Raw genomic sequence first — 17,114 nt, forward strand, 5'->3', positions numbered from 1 at the left:
TTCACTTGCTTACTGAATTTATTCAAAAGTAGGTAATTGGTGCCAAAAAATTAAAAAAAAACAACAATCTTTTTTTGAAGTATGTATTAGTTAAAAAGCAAGCAAACAAGCAAAAAAAGCATAAATAAAACTATCTAGATAAATCAAAAGCATCATTTGTATCCATAATTCATGATTTGGGCTTGTATCGAGGTGAAGGTAAAGAACACGAGGCATGTAAGATCAGCCAAGCATTTTCCAATACATAAATCCCTAACATCCACTTATGTACATTGTTGGAGTTTAATTGAGCCACAACTTCGATTTTATCTTTTAAATCAGCAGTAACAGCCAATAACCAATACGATAACCAGGTTTGAAAGCTACGTTAATGAAATAAAGGTGCTCAGTTTTCTACCTCATTTAACAATGGATGGAATCAACAGAATGTTGATTAAGGTATGCCAACCACCGTCAGCGCACCTCAATGTCCGGTCGATTCCATCCATTGTTATACCTGTCTGCCAACGACGCAGACTGCCACTAGCAAGACCAGTTCTTCATTCTGCCAACTCATTAGCCTGCATTTTCACTTCAAACGAACCAATTCTGCAAATTCTAAACGAACCAAAATTTGATGAAACTGAACACTTGTGCGAGCCTACACGAGATGCTAAAATGATATTCTTTCCACTGTCAGGGCTATCAGTCCCTGAAAAAGAAATGTAAAAGGCAGAGAATCTACAGTGAAGAGCAAGGGAATAATTGTAGGATTATAAATTTGAACATTTGTCAAACATTTCCATGTTCTTTGTAAATCCATTACAGATGGATCTGCTCGAGACAAATCATATTAACTTAAACCCTTTTCTCCTCTTTATCTAACCTTAATCCCAAAGAAAGAAACTCCACGCTTCATGTGCATCTTTACGAGTTGTGAATTAATTCTTAACCTTGATCTACGGGATGAACTCCGATACAGGACAACAAGATTGCTGGTTCAAGACCTGACTCAACATTGTGTACCTATAGAACTTTCTTCCCACAAATCAAAAACACTCGTTTCAAAAAAAGCTTATAAAGCAGGAAGTCTGGCCAATTCCCTCTGTGATCAAAATGGGAAGATGTAGCGATAATTTTTGCAGTTAAAGTCAGGTGCAACACACTCAAAATAACAGCTGGCAAAGAGAAGCGAATGAACTGTGCACAAAGCAAAGTGAAAATGACTCCTTGGTAACAGGAGGAAGGAAGGTGGGGGAAGAGTTTACAGTGTGCAAAGTCATATTACACGAGGCCAATGCTCAAATGCACTTGAAAAAGGCCAAGAAATTGACCAGGTTCAAGATTTTAAAACACACTGCTGTATCAATTGAAACGACAGCAACAACAATGAACAGGACAGCTCATTTCACATGGATGGGCGGACATTTTGCTGTAATATAATGATAAAGACAGATCTTCTGGATGGCTTTTATATAACGAGTTCGACCCAAAGTCACAGAAGGCGATGACAAAAGTCAGAATTTCCTGATATTCTATCAACAAGTCCAGCAGCACTTCAATAACATCAAATACATATCATTTCCATAAAAAAAAGAACCTTTCAACATAAAAGAGAAAATAATTGTGGACTTGAGCCTTTCCCTCCATCGTGACCATCATCATTGAAGAGGTATTTTAAAGTAAAAGACAAGATGAAAGACAAGCTGTCAGCTTCTCCCGACTCCACTCCTAACCCAGACAAACTTTATCTCGGGAGATTCTCGGAAAGAATAATAACCAGGATTGCTAAGTGCAACATATGCACAAAATACAATGATCCCATTTACCGGCAACAAGTACAAATGTCAGCACAATGTCACGGAGGTTATCGTCATTTCATCACTCTGCTATGCTTTCTGCTGGGAAACTGACTCGAGATTTATCTACAGCCGAGAGATTACTTTGGCAGCGATGGGACAGCACAACCAAAATCTGAAAACGGCAAAACAAGAATTCATGTCACGTTTGTAACAGCAATTCGAATGATTGTTGTTGTTGTTCAACAAGAGTGGTGTACCTCGAGTGTCAAATGGGAAAGGCTATTTCTTTCTTCAATGCGATAAGCAAGTCGGGCTAAGACCATGGGGGTTTTAGTTGCTGGAGCATACAACAGCAGTGCCACCATAACAGCAAATCTCATGGAAGATGGTCGTGAGAAGTCGCAGTATTGAGCAGCAGGAATGAAGGAGGGGACTCCACAGAAGAGGTACCATGGAGGACGTATCAACAAATGAATCGCGAGTAAGAGAGGCGACTATGGGTTGGGGTATCTCAACGTTGGCTTCATACGTAGAAGAGACGGACAGTCGACGTGCTCACCAACAGGTCGTCATCGAAAAACTTTGTCTCTATAACGATATTACCACTGGAAAAAAAAGAGAAAACAACCAGCACACAAGTCACAATGCAGCTCGTACAGGAATAAAATGAACGAGCAAGCAGAAGAGGAAGTGATGTGGTGAGTACAGCAATGGACGAAGCCTCACTTCAGCACACTTGCAGACATCATTTGGTTCTCTGGGGCAGCCTCGATGAGAGACTGCCACGTGTTTGTGGAGTTTGGAATGACAAAACCAAACTCAAAGTACCATTCTGTGCAAAGAGAAAACACCTTGCATTCAACCAAGCGATATCCTAGAATGAGAAATTCACAACTTACCAACAAAGCCATGAACTTCTAAACATTCAGCAGAGTGCACCAAGAAGTTTTGTAAGTTTTTAAAAAAAAAATATACAATTTATTATCATGGTGTTTTAGTTGGTTTATCCTTTGACTGTTGTTGATACAGTTAATAGCCACGTGATCATTAATCTTTTGAAACGTCATGTCACTGCAGCTCAACCTCTCAAATGCTTAATGTTGCCAGGCTTTTCCGGGCTGTTTCACAGTATAAAAGCACTTTTGCAAATCATGATTTTAGTTTACGCTTGACATCACACTTGTACATGTCCTACTTCTGTTCTGTTCTTGCGTACGGCAGCTTAGTTGCCGGGGTAGCTATCATTTCTTGGAAGCACGGCTGTGCCGCTGATGCTGTTCCCCTCCAGCAGTGCACTGGTACTCATTCCGCCAACCTCGGAAGGATGACAGGCTGAGTCAACCCACCTGGTGCTAATTCAACTGGGGACAGGCTTAAACTCAAGACCCTAAGATCTTAAGCCAGACACCTTAACTGTTAAGCCAACACACGTTGTGCATTCAAAATGTATGGAGTTATTGTCCTCACGGTGGTGAGATTTTCCTGGCGAGGGTTTCGGGACGTGATGGACATTGAATAGCAGTGGAGTTATTGGCCTCATGGTGGTTACCTTTTGCCTGTGGGACAGCGGCAGCACTGCCTGATCCCACATCCCAATATACACTTCATATCAGCCTTCGGTAGCTTCAAAATGGCCGTCAAATCCAAAGTGCAGTAGTCTAAAAGCTTGCTAACATTCTGAAGTACCTCCACCCAAAATTTGGGGCCTCTCGGTGCTATAGTTTGACTGTGAACGTGAAAACAAAACAAATGCACAAACACTTCAAATTATTTACAAGATATACTTGTACATCAAATTACTCGTGTCCTTGTAATTGACATTGCACTAAAATGATGCTGTCAATATGACATGTACTAGAGTCTTTGTCCTGCATGTGATTTATGTAATAAACCTATATGAGCATCAGATAAATGCAAAACAAAACAGAAAAACATTTCTTTAAAGCACTAGGACACTAGGTTATTGAGAACTAGTAACACAACCCAAGAAAAGCAGAAAGTAAAATGAAATCAGATGATGTGCGGAATCATTCCACTGTATTTTGAATGACTGGCAAATACAGAACTACCAGGTGCCAGTGTAACCCAATAGGTATGTTTTCACAGAATGCAGCCGTTGTTAGAAACACATTTATACTGGAGGTCAGACGCACAGTTGTTTGTGATCAGAAGGCAATAGGTCGTTCCCCATTCGAGAATTTTCAGTCGGGTTCAGACACAAGCAAACCAAAACGAGCAAGCAAAATCAAGGACACAATGTCGTGTCTCACCCTCCAAACATTGGCCCTTGAAGAAAACTTTCTGCTCCAACCGAAACTTCTCCATTTTCTCAGTGGAGGAAAAGTTGATTTCTCGAGACACGGATTTGCATTTCAGGATTTTCTTCGGCACCTGAGCTGTGGAGCATTCACGAGAAAAGCAGATGTCAAAAAAATTAATATTATCAGGGAAACAGGATGTGAAAGTAGGATAAACAACGCATCACTAACATCAATGCAATTGATGTATATATTGTTGCGGGCCGGGGGTCCGGCGGAGAGAACGACCACGAGGTGGGGAAAAGCTACGCCGATTCCCACCAGACTCCCCGGAATTGTAGGCCGTCGCTCACGGATAATTCCGTGACGCTGCGGGTCGCTTAACCGACCGTGGACGCCAATACCTCAACCGTGTGGCATAGGGTCCTCCTGTCTAGAAACAGGTTACCTAATTAACCACGCGGTTTCGACTACCGGGGAACCACGCCCTCGGTACGCCTTGCCCGAACCGGATCACTCCACCAACTACCGACTACCTTTCCGGATCGGATATAGTCGAGCGGCACTGCCCAGGACGTACTGGCTATATGGAACGGATTATCGGGAAGAAAAACCCAGCTAAACTTCGATCCGAACCATGCTGGACCAATGGAGGAAAAGACAAAGACGAGCTGGGAACATTTCTACAATTATTTATTTACAATAAAGCGAGGAAAACCATGTGGCACAACAAAGGTTTATTTGGTATGTAATGCAGGGGAAAGATGAGAGAGGTGTAGTGTGGAAATTTACAAGCAACTTACAAAAGCGGACACAGTGCAGACGTGACGTGAGAATAATAAAAGCAACAATTACAACAATAAAGATCTTACACAGGCTTATCTAATGGACAGGTGCCAACACTCTCAGACACATACTCAGACAAAATAAACCCAATGAAAAGAAAAAGGGACCTTTTGCAGCCAGGAAGGGAGAGAGTTGAGGTCACAGTTTTTGGTACCTGAGCGTTTTGAGGGAAGGGATGCTCCGTGGTGTGGCACCCGACAAAAGCTGTGCGGTTCGGTCCACAGCCGCACTTTTGGTGATCGTGTCTGGCGGAGTCCAAGAGGCGAGAGATGAGCAGTAGGCAGGACCAGATTAGAGGCTTGGTCGAGGTCCTTCGCATCCACCAACTCCGACTTCTCCCTTTCAAAAACCAACCGCGACCTTTCAAATCCAATGACAACCTTCCCTCGCATCCAACTCAACTCTGAGGATTGTCCCGTTGATGAGATCACTGAGTTTGGGGTGGAGACATGGCGAATCCGACGTCATTGTCCGTCCGGATTGGACCGGGCCTTCATGTGGTCCACCTTTCTGGGCGGTGTTTCAGCCAGACACTGGTAACGACCGCCCACACCGCCATGTCTGGGTTTGGGAAGGTGAATGGTGGCGCAGCTACTATAACGAACCTCGGGATTGTGCCTCAGAAAACGAGTCTCTGTAGACAGCGGGTAGATGGTGGAAGCGCTTGTCCAGCCCAAAGTGCCCGTCGGGATTTGGGCTCAGGAGACGAGACGAGGGTAGCAAGTGAGGTGAAGGTACCGTGGTTCAAATAAAAGGGGAAAAAATGATTTATTAATCCTAACTATAGCCCATCGCAACACACTCCCTCGTCTTCCCACTACACAAAAGGTAGGGACCTAGCTACACGTATATTAATGAAATAACTGACTCGGGACAACTGTATGTTGTATGCATATGGTTCCGAGAACCGTAACAATATGTTCAATATGCAAATAATCGGTTTGATTTAGATTGCAATCACAAATGCAACAAGAAAAAGAGCAATCAGAGATTTCAGACTCTCGGCAGGACTTGTTTTGTGTGGCATTTGTGTACTGGTGTGTTACATAATTAGAACTGTCACTTTATAACTGCTGGCAGTGATGACCGGGTACCAAGACGTCCCGCTTTGATGCAACCTTGCTTTGTTTGGACACCTGACCCAGACCCATGGCGTTCATTATAATTCAATTGAATCCAGAATGGGATTAAAATAAATTAAAATCAAATGGAAGTCCAAATCGGAGCAGTCCCGCATTGGAGTAATCAGAAGGAACCCCAAAAAGCAAAGAGCAAAGATGAAGTCATCAGGAGGAACCTGGATAAGATTCACATTTCAGCTGCTACTCCTCCACCCTCAAACCCATCCAGGCACAGCCAAGTGAACCTTATTAAAACAAACAAACAAACAAATAAATAAATAAATAAAATCGAATATAACCCATATCAAAAACATTAAATAATTCTGGCTGCCAGACCATGGGTCTGATCAGGTTGAAATGTAAAACATATTGTTGCGGTTGTATACTCCGCATGCCAAGATTGAAATGCACACAGAAAGTAGCCTCTTCAAATAGTTATTTCCATAATGAACCTTAGATGGCACCTTCCCTATCGGGGTTATTATGCAAGTAATGCATTGTGTTGGGTAGTTAGCAGCCCCTCTCGACCTGCTGGGATAATAGAGCCATCAGCACGTGATGACATGTACCATGACTACCGTCATCACCTGGCGCATGCATGTTTTACAGCCATGGTGTTCAATGTGTGAGAATAACACCAGCATTCTGGAACGTGCTTAAAATTTTCAAATTCCCATTTATTGTTTAAAGCCTCACAAATCCTTGTTGGCCTGTTAGTCGATATGGACATCTACCCTGTAATGTAATTTATTGCAGTCTACCCATGTACTGCATTTCGTTTTCCTAATCCCTGTTCATTCCCCTCCAGCTAAACACGACTGGTAAATGGACCAGGACACGACCAAGCCTCCCTGGAATAATTGCCTCATTCCCTGGCTTTGTACCGTGGAAATTTTTGGACGTGTGGGGTTCGTCCTGGGTGCAAGGTGGCGGAGCTCCGCTCCGAGCGACAGCCGGAAGGACCAAATGAGTGAATATCTGGGCGGGCAGCAGAATGGGCGGGGCTGCGGGGGAACCCTCCAATGGCTGGCATGGGGCCATCTGGTAAAATCTGATGTGGCCCAATAGCTGGTTCTCGGCCACCTCGGAAGATGTGACGTTTGGCTCATTGGCCCCGCCTGCTGCAGGGGCAATAAAGCTGCACTCTCTCGCCCACGGGCTCTCTCTGCCCTGGTTCTAGACGCTCCGCATCGCCCTCGCTTCTTCCATGGTCCTGGACGCTTTTGGTTCGTGCTCCCGACTGAGCTCATGGACCCTCAGTTGTGGGGAGCAGTGTCGGGACCATTCCGAAGAGCGGTACCAAGCTAGGGAGGGTGACGGTGACATACATACCGGTAGGCTGAAGCCACCCTGCCCCTCCCAATTTGTCTCCCCGTGTGTGTGTGGTCTGATGGATACCCTGTTTTGTTATCTGGTAGGTAAGGCAAAGGTTAAAATAAGTCTGCAACTTGTGCATTTTCTTCCCCTTTTTATAAATACACATCTTGATTACTCTTTTTATTGCATTTCCCTTTTTCCTGCCCCAGTTGCCCGTTGACGCCATTAAAGCCCTCGAGTTCCCCTCTCTCCTTCCCGTACTCCTCATCGCTTATTGTAAATAAATTATTCTTGTTATATTTCCAATCTGCCCATGGTTGTCCTTTCTTCAATTGGTCCAGCAATGTCTATGTAGATTAGCCGGGAGGTTACAATTCCTCAACTAATTGGCTCAAACCTCAGTCTGGTGTTGTGCTTGCGGTAAGCTCGGCAGCTTGAATCAAGATCCCATCAAGATAACAGCAGCACAATTGCCGAGGGCGTGATTCCCTGATGAGGAGATCATGTGTTCCTAAGTAAACGGTTGTCAGACGGAGGACCCCGAGTCACATGGTCAAGTTATTGACATTCGCGGTTGATTAGCGACCTGCCACGACACAAAGTTATTCGTGTACGATGGCCTCGATTCCCAGCGAGTCCGGAGAGAACTGGGGATATCCCCCCCTCCCCCACCCACTCGTAACCCGAAGACTCTGGGTCTGTAACAATATATTCACTATCACTGCTAGATCATTGTTGTGAAGTTTCACGTTGATTGATAAAGCGGTTCAAGAAAAATAATTATTTCAAGATTTTCGCTCAATCCAATATGGCTGCAAGACCATGTGACATCAATCATTTGTGAATATCCTGGTTGGTATACCCAAGGCTTGGGGAACATTTCTGTGAAGTTTCCCCTCAATCTGTGCAGCCGTTCTGGAGAAGATTTTTTAATAGAAGTTTTAGGGTAACTTCAATATGGCTGCCAAACCATATGAAATATGGCATCATATGTGTGAACGTGTTGTTGATCATGGATAGGCGGTCATATGTGGAAAGTTTCGCCTCGATCTGTTCAACCTTTTCAGAGAAGATTAAAAAAACAAAACAATATGGTTTCTGAATTACGTGACCGATGACGTCATCTTTTTAAATTTTTTTTCTTCCAGTGGACCTATTTATCCCCAGATGACCCTCAAAAATGTTCATACTGATCGGATGTCACATTCTATATATGCAATTATGATGTCATAACGAATGCAATTGTGATGTCATTACGAAGGCACCTATGACGTCATTTTAAAAAATAAAAAAATCACGCTCATTCCCCATGAGGAGTACTTGCTATGTACCAAGTTTAATTTATTTCCTTGGTGCAGTTTCAGAGATACAGAAGTCCAAAGTTTTTCTATTTTTTCCAACATGGCTGCCACACCACGTGACCCATGACGTTATAATTATTATTACAAAAACATTCTACATGAGTAGTCTCTCCTCTGGTGAAAATGTCGTCCCAATCCGACAAGCCATTGTGGAGAAAAACACAAAAGTTCTGTGCATACAAACAAACAAACAAACTGACCCAAATGCAATACCCTTTCCCCCGGAGAGGGTATATATTCGAACAGTGGTTTTGTTCTTTCTCTTATCCTTAAAAGTGACGAGTCAATCCTGAAAATGGAATACGGTTCAGAGTTGACACTTTCAATCGTGTGCTCTAAAGCCCTGGCAATTCATAGACTCTAATCGTATTGTTACGGATCTGGAAGCCATACGCATTCAACATACAGATGTCCCAAGAGTCAGTTATTCCGTTAAGTACATGCGAGACAGGTCCCTTCTTTTTGTCTAGTCACTCTAGTGGGAGAATCAAAGGTGTGCGTTGCGATGGTTTAGGTAGGTTATATCTTCAAACCACATATCCGCCAACGCCACATCCAGCGGACCATCCAGCCTGCTACTGAGCGAGCGCTTCACTCGCCCAACCCGAAACCCCAAGGAAGGGCATGCCGTGGACCCCTGTTCAATGAAGGTGGACGGTGACGCGTGCTTCACCGAAACCCCGTCCAGGAAGGGTATGCCGTGGAACCCTGTCCAATCAAGGCGGACAGTGGCGTGTGCTTCACGGAGCTCCGCCCCGTACGAAGGCTCTTTTGTTCCCTTTCGTGGGTATTTAAGAGGGGCGCGTCTGAAGAAAAAGGAGAAGTGCGAGAGCTGTGTGGATCCAACGAGAGTGAGAGGAGACTTCGTCACCCGTCCGACATCACCGCCACCGCTAGGAATACAAGTCGGTTGCGTGCAGTCTCCCTGGCGTTCCACAGGGAGAAGTGGGTCCCGTCCGCGACGCTGATCTCTGCCTGGGGACTCCGTCTGCTCCACGCGGGTTCCTCCACGGGCACGAGCCCCTGAGCCGGACCACCATTGACAGGTGCCGCACCGCGGAGCACCCCCTAACACCAGCGTGCAGGTACCCCGCCGAACTGCGACCCCCAGTTCGTCTCTCCTTCTCCGGCTGCGGGGGTCTTCAATAAAGCATCTGTGTGTGTGTCTGAGTGTGTTGGGCTCGTCTTTAAGTAGAACTGCACAAGTGTTTTTATTTGATCATTGTAAATATCGATTCACAAGTCAGTAAGTGACCACTATATTCGTAATGTGTGTCTGTCTGTCTGTCTGTCTTTCCCGTGCATAGCTCCGTGGGTTTTGATCCGATCCTGATAAAATTTGGGTGGGAGGTTTATATCATGATCTAGTTGTGTTTTCCGGAGAGTGGGCATGCTGCGCCCATTAAGGGCGGAGCCACGCCCAAAAAACACGTGTTTTTAGGGGGTAGCTGGTTTCAAGTTACATCTTCTCTGAGGGGGTTTGTCGAATCTGGCAGAGGTTTCGGTATTTGGTTAGCCCAATGGCACCTGCATAGCCCCACAGAGCTCGATTTTTAATTTTTGTCCCAAGGTCAAGGTCACAAACTTAGAAAATGTCAAAAAAATCAATAAATTGGGCATCAAGCTCCGAGGATTTTCAACTGTTTCAAATGAAAGGTGGGATGCAAGTCGTGCTCTTCGAGTACTACAACTTTCATCATTTACGTTTTTCCCGATTCCTGCCAGTTTGCCCGTGGCGTCTCCTCGAAGGTCAAAAAATTAAAAAGGCGAACTGTGTACATTGCTCGTGAACCATCGCCGTCTCCAGACTTGTTTCTTGTAAAAGTCTTGCTCTGTGTCTTTTCTTTATTGTAAATAAATGATTATTAGAAATGTTCCCAGTTCGTTTTCGTCTTTTCCTTCATTGGTCCAGCATGGTTCGGATCCGAGTTTTAGCCGGGTTTTTATACCCGATAATCCGTTCATCCCAGCCGGCACGGCTTTGGTAGTTTCCGCTCGGCTGCACCCGAACCGGAGTTGGTAGTTGGAACTCTACCGCGGTCGGTAGAGTGACCCGGTTCGAGCAAGACGTGCCGAGGGCGTGCATTCCCCGGTAGTCGAAATCACGTAGTTAATGAGGTAAATTGGTTCTAGACAAAAAGACCCTACGCTACGTTGCTGAGATATTGGCGTCCACGGTCGGTTCAGCGACCCATCGCGTCACGGAATTATCTGGAGTGACGGCCTACAATTCCGGGGAGTCTGGTGGAGACGACGTGGCCTCCCTCACCTAGTGGTCGTTCTCACCACCGACCTCCGGCCCGCAACAGTATGTTATCACTCACCTTGATGTTCTACACCTGGAGCAGACAGATCATCGATGCCTTGCCAAAGTACTTTGCCACTTTCACCATCACGCAAGTTCATCCAGTTTCTAGTGCAAGGTGTTGAGGAAGGTACTGAGAAGTGAACGTAGGCAAGTAAACAGGTAGCTCTGACACAAAAAACAAACAAACCACCTCTGATAGCATGTCGCATGACCACCTTCACTCAGATAGAGCAACTCTACGCCGAGTACACCTTTACATGATAACATGTGTGATGCAAAACATTTCCACAAATGGCTTCAGAGGGCATTATAATAGCATAGAGGCAGCGAGCTCATTTAGCCAGTTCTGTGGTTGAAATTTTATGAATATGAAAACAACAATGGCATTATCGTGTTATATGGAATTATGCCACTGTAAACAGGATGACACCGTCCTTCAAAGAGGACATCAACCCAGCAGTCTTCTGCAACATTGAACGTCATCCCGACGATCCACATTCAACTTATCTACTGTTAGGCATAGGGTTCAGGAGCAATTTTCATTCTCTGATGTCTCAGCTCGAACATTTAACAGAAATAAAATGGTTATAAATAATAATAATAATAATGAGTTCCCTTACAAGGAGTTTCAATACAGGAGGCCAATGAATGGCCAATCAGAGCATGTGGAATGGCTGCCAACCTATGGTTGTTTGTCTGTGCTTTAACCTTTGAAAATGCTGAGCATCAAGCAAGGAACCAGCATGTACCATTTTACAAGTCTTTGGTAAGACTCGGCTACAGTTCGTATCTCCGACCTCCCAGACTCAGAACGGAAACTCCAACCATCAGGATGACCATAGATACACAAGGAATGACTAGTTCCCAAATCGTGTTTTTTTTAGAAAGGCACAGTAGGATCTAAAACAAGCACAAGTGATTGGTAGCAGAAGCGACAGAGTTCTTCAACCCCCCCTCCAAAGGACATGCTCCACGATGCAGCACCCCCTTTGGCATTATACCACAATGTAGTCTTAATCATGTACAATCAAGCCAGGGATTAGTCCCAGAAGTAGAAGGCTCAGGGGTGTGCACCATTTTTTTTAATCGAATGAAGTATCTGGAACACACTGTAAAACAGAAGTCGCAAATAGAAAACCCTTTTGAACTAGAAGAGCACTCGGTAGAGCGTATACCTCTGCTCTGTAATGCCTGATCCACGAGGACATATCGGGCCCAATACATTTTTGAGATATCGTGCTATATATCGTTTTTGGCCCATTCTCTCAATGGTGAAGAATCACTTTTAGAATTAAATAATTCTCATATCTAGATCCAGATTCGGATTTTCACCAAAATCTAATCATGTCCTCCTTGTCACACACCCAACATGTCCACCAAATTTCATCCGGATCCATCAAAAACTTTTTGAGATATCATGCACACAAACAAATGAAAAAAAAAATACTCAGAGAGCGACATTTGACAAAACAGCACAAAGTAGAACGGCACTCGGTAGAGCGCATACCTCTGCCAGGTGGAACAGTTCACATTTTGTATCCCACTGATGGGCTGGATCTGAACCAAAATCTAATTCACGTGTTCTTGTCACCTAACCACCTCACCCACAACTTTTTGAGATATAGTGATATAGGTGTGTGTGTGTATATATATATACCAGGCGTAGTGGCGTGCGCCTGTAATCCGGCTACTCGAAGGCTTGGGTTGGAGGATCGCTTGAGGACGGGCGCTCTGCGCTGGGCCGCGCTATGAGAGGGTGAAGGGCAGCCCGGAATCATGACGAAACCCAATCCTTATCCCTGTGTCGTAAGAGGCGACCAGGGTTGCGTCATGAAGGGCATCCGCGTAAAACCTATGCCAAAAATCAGTAGCGGATCATAGTGGATGATCCGCTGTGGCGACCCCTAACGGGAGCAGCTGAAAGATGAACAACACAGGTGTGTATATTTATATATATATATATATATATATATATATATATATATATATATATATATATATATATATATATATATATATATATATATATATATATATATATATATATATATATTGTTACGGTTGTGGAAATTCGCATTACACCAAAAAGGGTCTTCAGGTGAGATATATCGGTAAGTTCATGTGTAGTTAGACCAAACCCGTTGTATAGAGGGAATATATGTGATCCATTCGGGCTGCAACGCTTCAGTTAGCTGTTTTTCTTTGGCTATTGTTAATTTGGTGCAAGAACAACAACGAACATCGCCACAACCAACATCTCACAATCACGCCATTCACTACACGACGCCACCTTCCACAACTACGCGACCACATCTTCGCCACTCGCCATTCAACGAGCACCGTGCGGGCGCGTGCAAGAACAAAAACCAACAATGCTTGTGGGGTTTTCCCACCTAATTTCCCCGCCTGATGCTTCCGCCTGAATCCCCCCCCCCACCATGCATGGTGTGAAGGGGAGGGGTGCGGCAGCTCGCTCCCGATTGGTAAATGCACGGCGTGAGGCTGTCGGAGTGGGGGCACGCCCCCCTTTGAAAGCTTTCTGGAAACGCCTCGAAGGGAGGTGGAGACAGAACTGGGGCGGGGCAACGGGGTGGAGCTGGCCCCTACAAAAGGCGTGGGCATGGAGAGGCTCGCGTGCGAGGAGGCTCTTGGTTCGTTCAAGCGATTGACAAAAGGCGTGGACGTGAAGGTCGACGAGAACGTCGTTCCCTTTCCTGTTCCCTTGTCCCTGAAGGGGAATCGTGGAGAGTTGTGGTGATCGTCCCTGGTTGGAGGTTCTGTTCGTTCATCCGAGCTGTCGAGCGGACCACACGAGCAACGCGCGGCACGAGCTCGCGGACCACGCCGGAGGGACTCGGAGTTACGGTCGCCAAGGACTCGACGCGCACAGGGAAGTCGCGACTTCCATTTCTTTTGGGTTTTGTGTAAATGTATGTATGTGTGGTGCCAGTCTTGAAAAGTAGAACTGTTTAAGTGTTGTAATAATTATATTCGGTTGTCGCTCTGCATTGTGTCCTTGCTTTTATATGTGCATCACTGTATGGCTGTGAATACGTGCTTGTGTGTAATAAAGTGTGCTTGTCCAATTGTTCCCCGTCTCGCTGCGTCCTTTCCTTTGTTGAATCTCCATCTTGCATCACATAAGGGATTAATAGTGGGTTTTAAAACACCCGGTAATTAATCGGAACCGTCAAGGCCGACGATAACTCCGCTCGGTTATCCCTGTAATACGGAATGAACCGCTTAAGTGGTTCGTGTCCGGAGTCGGCCTGTGGCGTGGTCCCATCCCTCGGCAGATTACGCGCGCGGGTACTTAGGTATATCGACATTCGGCGATTCACCCTATTTCGCGCGGGTAGACTGCGGACTGGGTGGTGGTGGGGTTAAACCCCCACCCGTGACTGGTTTCTGGCGGTAGTCCCAGGAGGGTCATGACTGAATTGTCCTTCCGGTGGGCGCCGCGGTCGCGATTCGAGATACGCGGCCGATCGCACGCCGGCGGGCGCGAATTTGTAACAATATATATATATATATATATATATATATATATATATATATATATATATATATATATATATATATACATATATATATACACACATATATACACACACATATATATATATATATATATACATATATACACACATATATACACACACACATATATATATATATATATATATATATACACACACATATATACACACACACATATATATATATATATATATATATATATATATATATATATATATATATATATATATATATATATATATATATATATATATATATATATATATATATATATATATATATATATATATATATATATATATATATATATATATATATATATATACACGAGGTGTGTTCAAAAAGTATCCAACCTTAATTTTCCGTGAGTAAACAAATGAAGCTCGGGAGGCATGGTTTGGTGCACGTATGTAGGCGATCCTAACCCGTATGCGTGAATATTTTCCCGCCTGCAGAAGCTGTCAGTCGCCGACAGACCGCCGATGAGTGAGGAAGTGTAAGTGAGCGCCGTCGGATTTTTGTTTTTGACAAAATGACGGAAAAAACTTGAACAACGCTACAGCATCAAATTTTGTGTAAAGCTTGGCGATTCCCAAGTGGAAACGATCTGCAAGATTCAACAGGCCTTCGAGAATGAAGCAATGGGCACCACACAGAAAAAAGAGTGGTACAACCGCTTCAAAGATGGTCGCACATCAGTGGAAAGTGAAGCACGTTCTGGTAGGCCCTCAACATCCCGAAATGAGATCGTCATTGACCAAGTGAGGACCCTGCTGATGCAGGATCATCGAATCACGATCAGAGAACTTGCAGACGAGGCGGGCGTCAGCATTGGATCCGTTCATTCCATTGTGACTGAGGATTTGGGCTTAAGGAGATCTCAGCGAAGTTCGTGCCAAAGCTGCTAACGATCAAGCAGAAGCAACTCTGTTTGGAGATCGCACAGGACATGCTGGAGACTGTGAACAGCGATCCCAACTTCTTCAACACAGTGATCACTGGCGATGAGACCACAGTGATCCGTCATTTTGTCAAAAACGAAAATCCGACGGTGCTCACTTACACTTCCTCACTCATTGGCGGTCTGTCGGCGACTGACAGCTTCTGCAGGCGGGAAAATATTCACGCATACGGGTTAGGATCGCCTACATACGTGCACCAAACCACACCTCCCTAGCTTCATTTGTTTACGCACGAAAAATTAAGGTTGGATACTTTTTGAACACACCTCGTAATATAGTTTTTGGCCCTATCTATCAATTTTAGAAATTAGGCCTGTGTTGACCTTTTGACCTTAATTGGTGGTTGAATTCATTGACCTGATATGCAAATCCTGTTCAAATTTCAAGTCAATCATAAGCAAATGGAGGATTTTAGAAAGTGATCCTATGTTGTGGACCATTTGGCTGATGTTGACCTTTTGACATATGCCGACCTCAAAAATAATTGATGGTTGTATTCAGTGAGCTTATATGAAAATGCTGTTCAAATTTCAAGTCAATCGGATGAAAACTGACAATTTCAGAAACAAAAAATTTGGCCTAAGTTGGGTTGACCTTATGGCCTATGTTGACCTTTTGACCGAAGTTAACCTCAAAAGTAATAGGTCGATGAATTCATTGATGTGATATGCAAATCGTGTTCAAATTTCAAGTCAATCGGATAAAATTTGAGGATTTTGGAAAATGTGGCTCAAAATAGCCGATGTAGACCTTGTTGGTCGACCAAATTTTATGAAACTTCAATGCGTGACCATCACAGGGTCGGTGACATTAATCTCTGAAAATTTCAGAATGTTAGGTTCAGCGATTTGAGCTGGAGGTGAGCGGACAGACAAACAAACAAACAAACAAGAAGACGACGCCGTGCAGAGCACGATGCTTGCAAAATCCATAAAACAAATTTGACCTCAAAAATAATGGACTCCTTGAATTCAGTGACCTGAAATACAAATCCTCTTCAAATTACGAGACAATCGGATGAAAATTGAGGATTTTAGAAATACCACCAAAGTTGTTGACCCTTTTGACCCCCAAAACAACAGGCTTCTTCCTTATGACAAACTCTACCATGTGGTGAAGTTTCGTGAAGATCGGTTTAAAATTGTGACCCGTAGGCGAGAAACAAACAGACAGACAGACAATTACAAAATCGACGAACCAATATACTTGAAAAATCTTCGATCTTGCAAGTAACAGACGGACGGAGACCATTAAGATACTTGTCAAAAAATTTTTTGTTGTTGTTGTTGTTGCCAAGTAATAAACCAACAGAGAGGGATGAAAACATAACCTCGTTCACCTTCGGTGGTGGAGGTAAAAACAGATGCATAATAACCCATACATAAAGCAATTAACCTAAAATAATAGCATCTGGTTTCTAATAAATTAACCTTCATTAAGACTTTCCTCATTGCTGCAGGGGCATGTAATGGTGAGGTGTGGGCCTAATTGCTCCCACAATGGCAGTACACACCTCTCAGGAGCTTTCTACTGCCACATATCTCAACGCTTTCATTCCGTAAACGTATACCTTTCGTCAATGTAGGCAAAAATCATGGCTGAAACAACCAAACCCGATAT

At 44.1% G+C, this 17,114-nt stretch overlaps 1 protein-coding gene across 3 annotated transcripts in view; it reads right to left on the reverse strand.

Annotated features, from left to right (window-relative positions):
• The window catches only part of PDE6D (phosphodiesterase 6D), a 71,116-nt gene continuing 54,002 nt past the window's right edge, over positions 1-17,114 (reverse strand). For all 3 annotated transcript variants that reach the window (XM_085877707.1, XM_085877706.1, XM_085877708.1), the window contains 4 exons: positions 11,009-11,097; positions 4,052-4,177; positions 2,508-2,613; positions 1-2,386 (listed from right to left, as the gene is read on the reverse strand). In XM_085877707.1, coding sequence (XP_085733833.1) covers positions 2,305-2,386; positions 2,508-2,613; positions 4,052-4,177; positions 11,009-11,097 — 403 coding nt within the window. In that variant the 3' untranslated portion in view covers positions 1-2,304. The remainder of the gene's footprint in view (positions 2,387-2,507; positions 2,614-4,051; positions 4,178-11,008; positions 11,098-17,114) is intronic.

The sequence above is a fragment of the Eptatretus burgeri genome, chromosome 4 (assembly GCF_056783735.1).
Source record: "Eptatretus burgeri isolate ZD-2024b chromosome 4, Ebu_testis_v1, whole genome shotgun sequence".
NCBI classification, from domain to species: domain Eukaryota; kingdom Metazoa; phylum Chordata; class Myxini; order Myxiniformes; family Myxinidae; genus Eptatretus; species Eptatretus burgeri.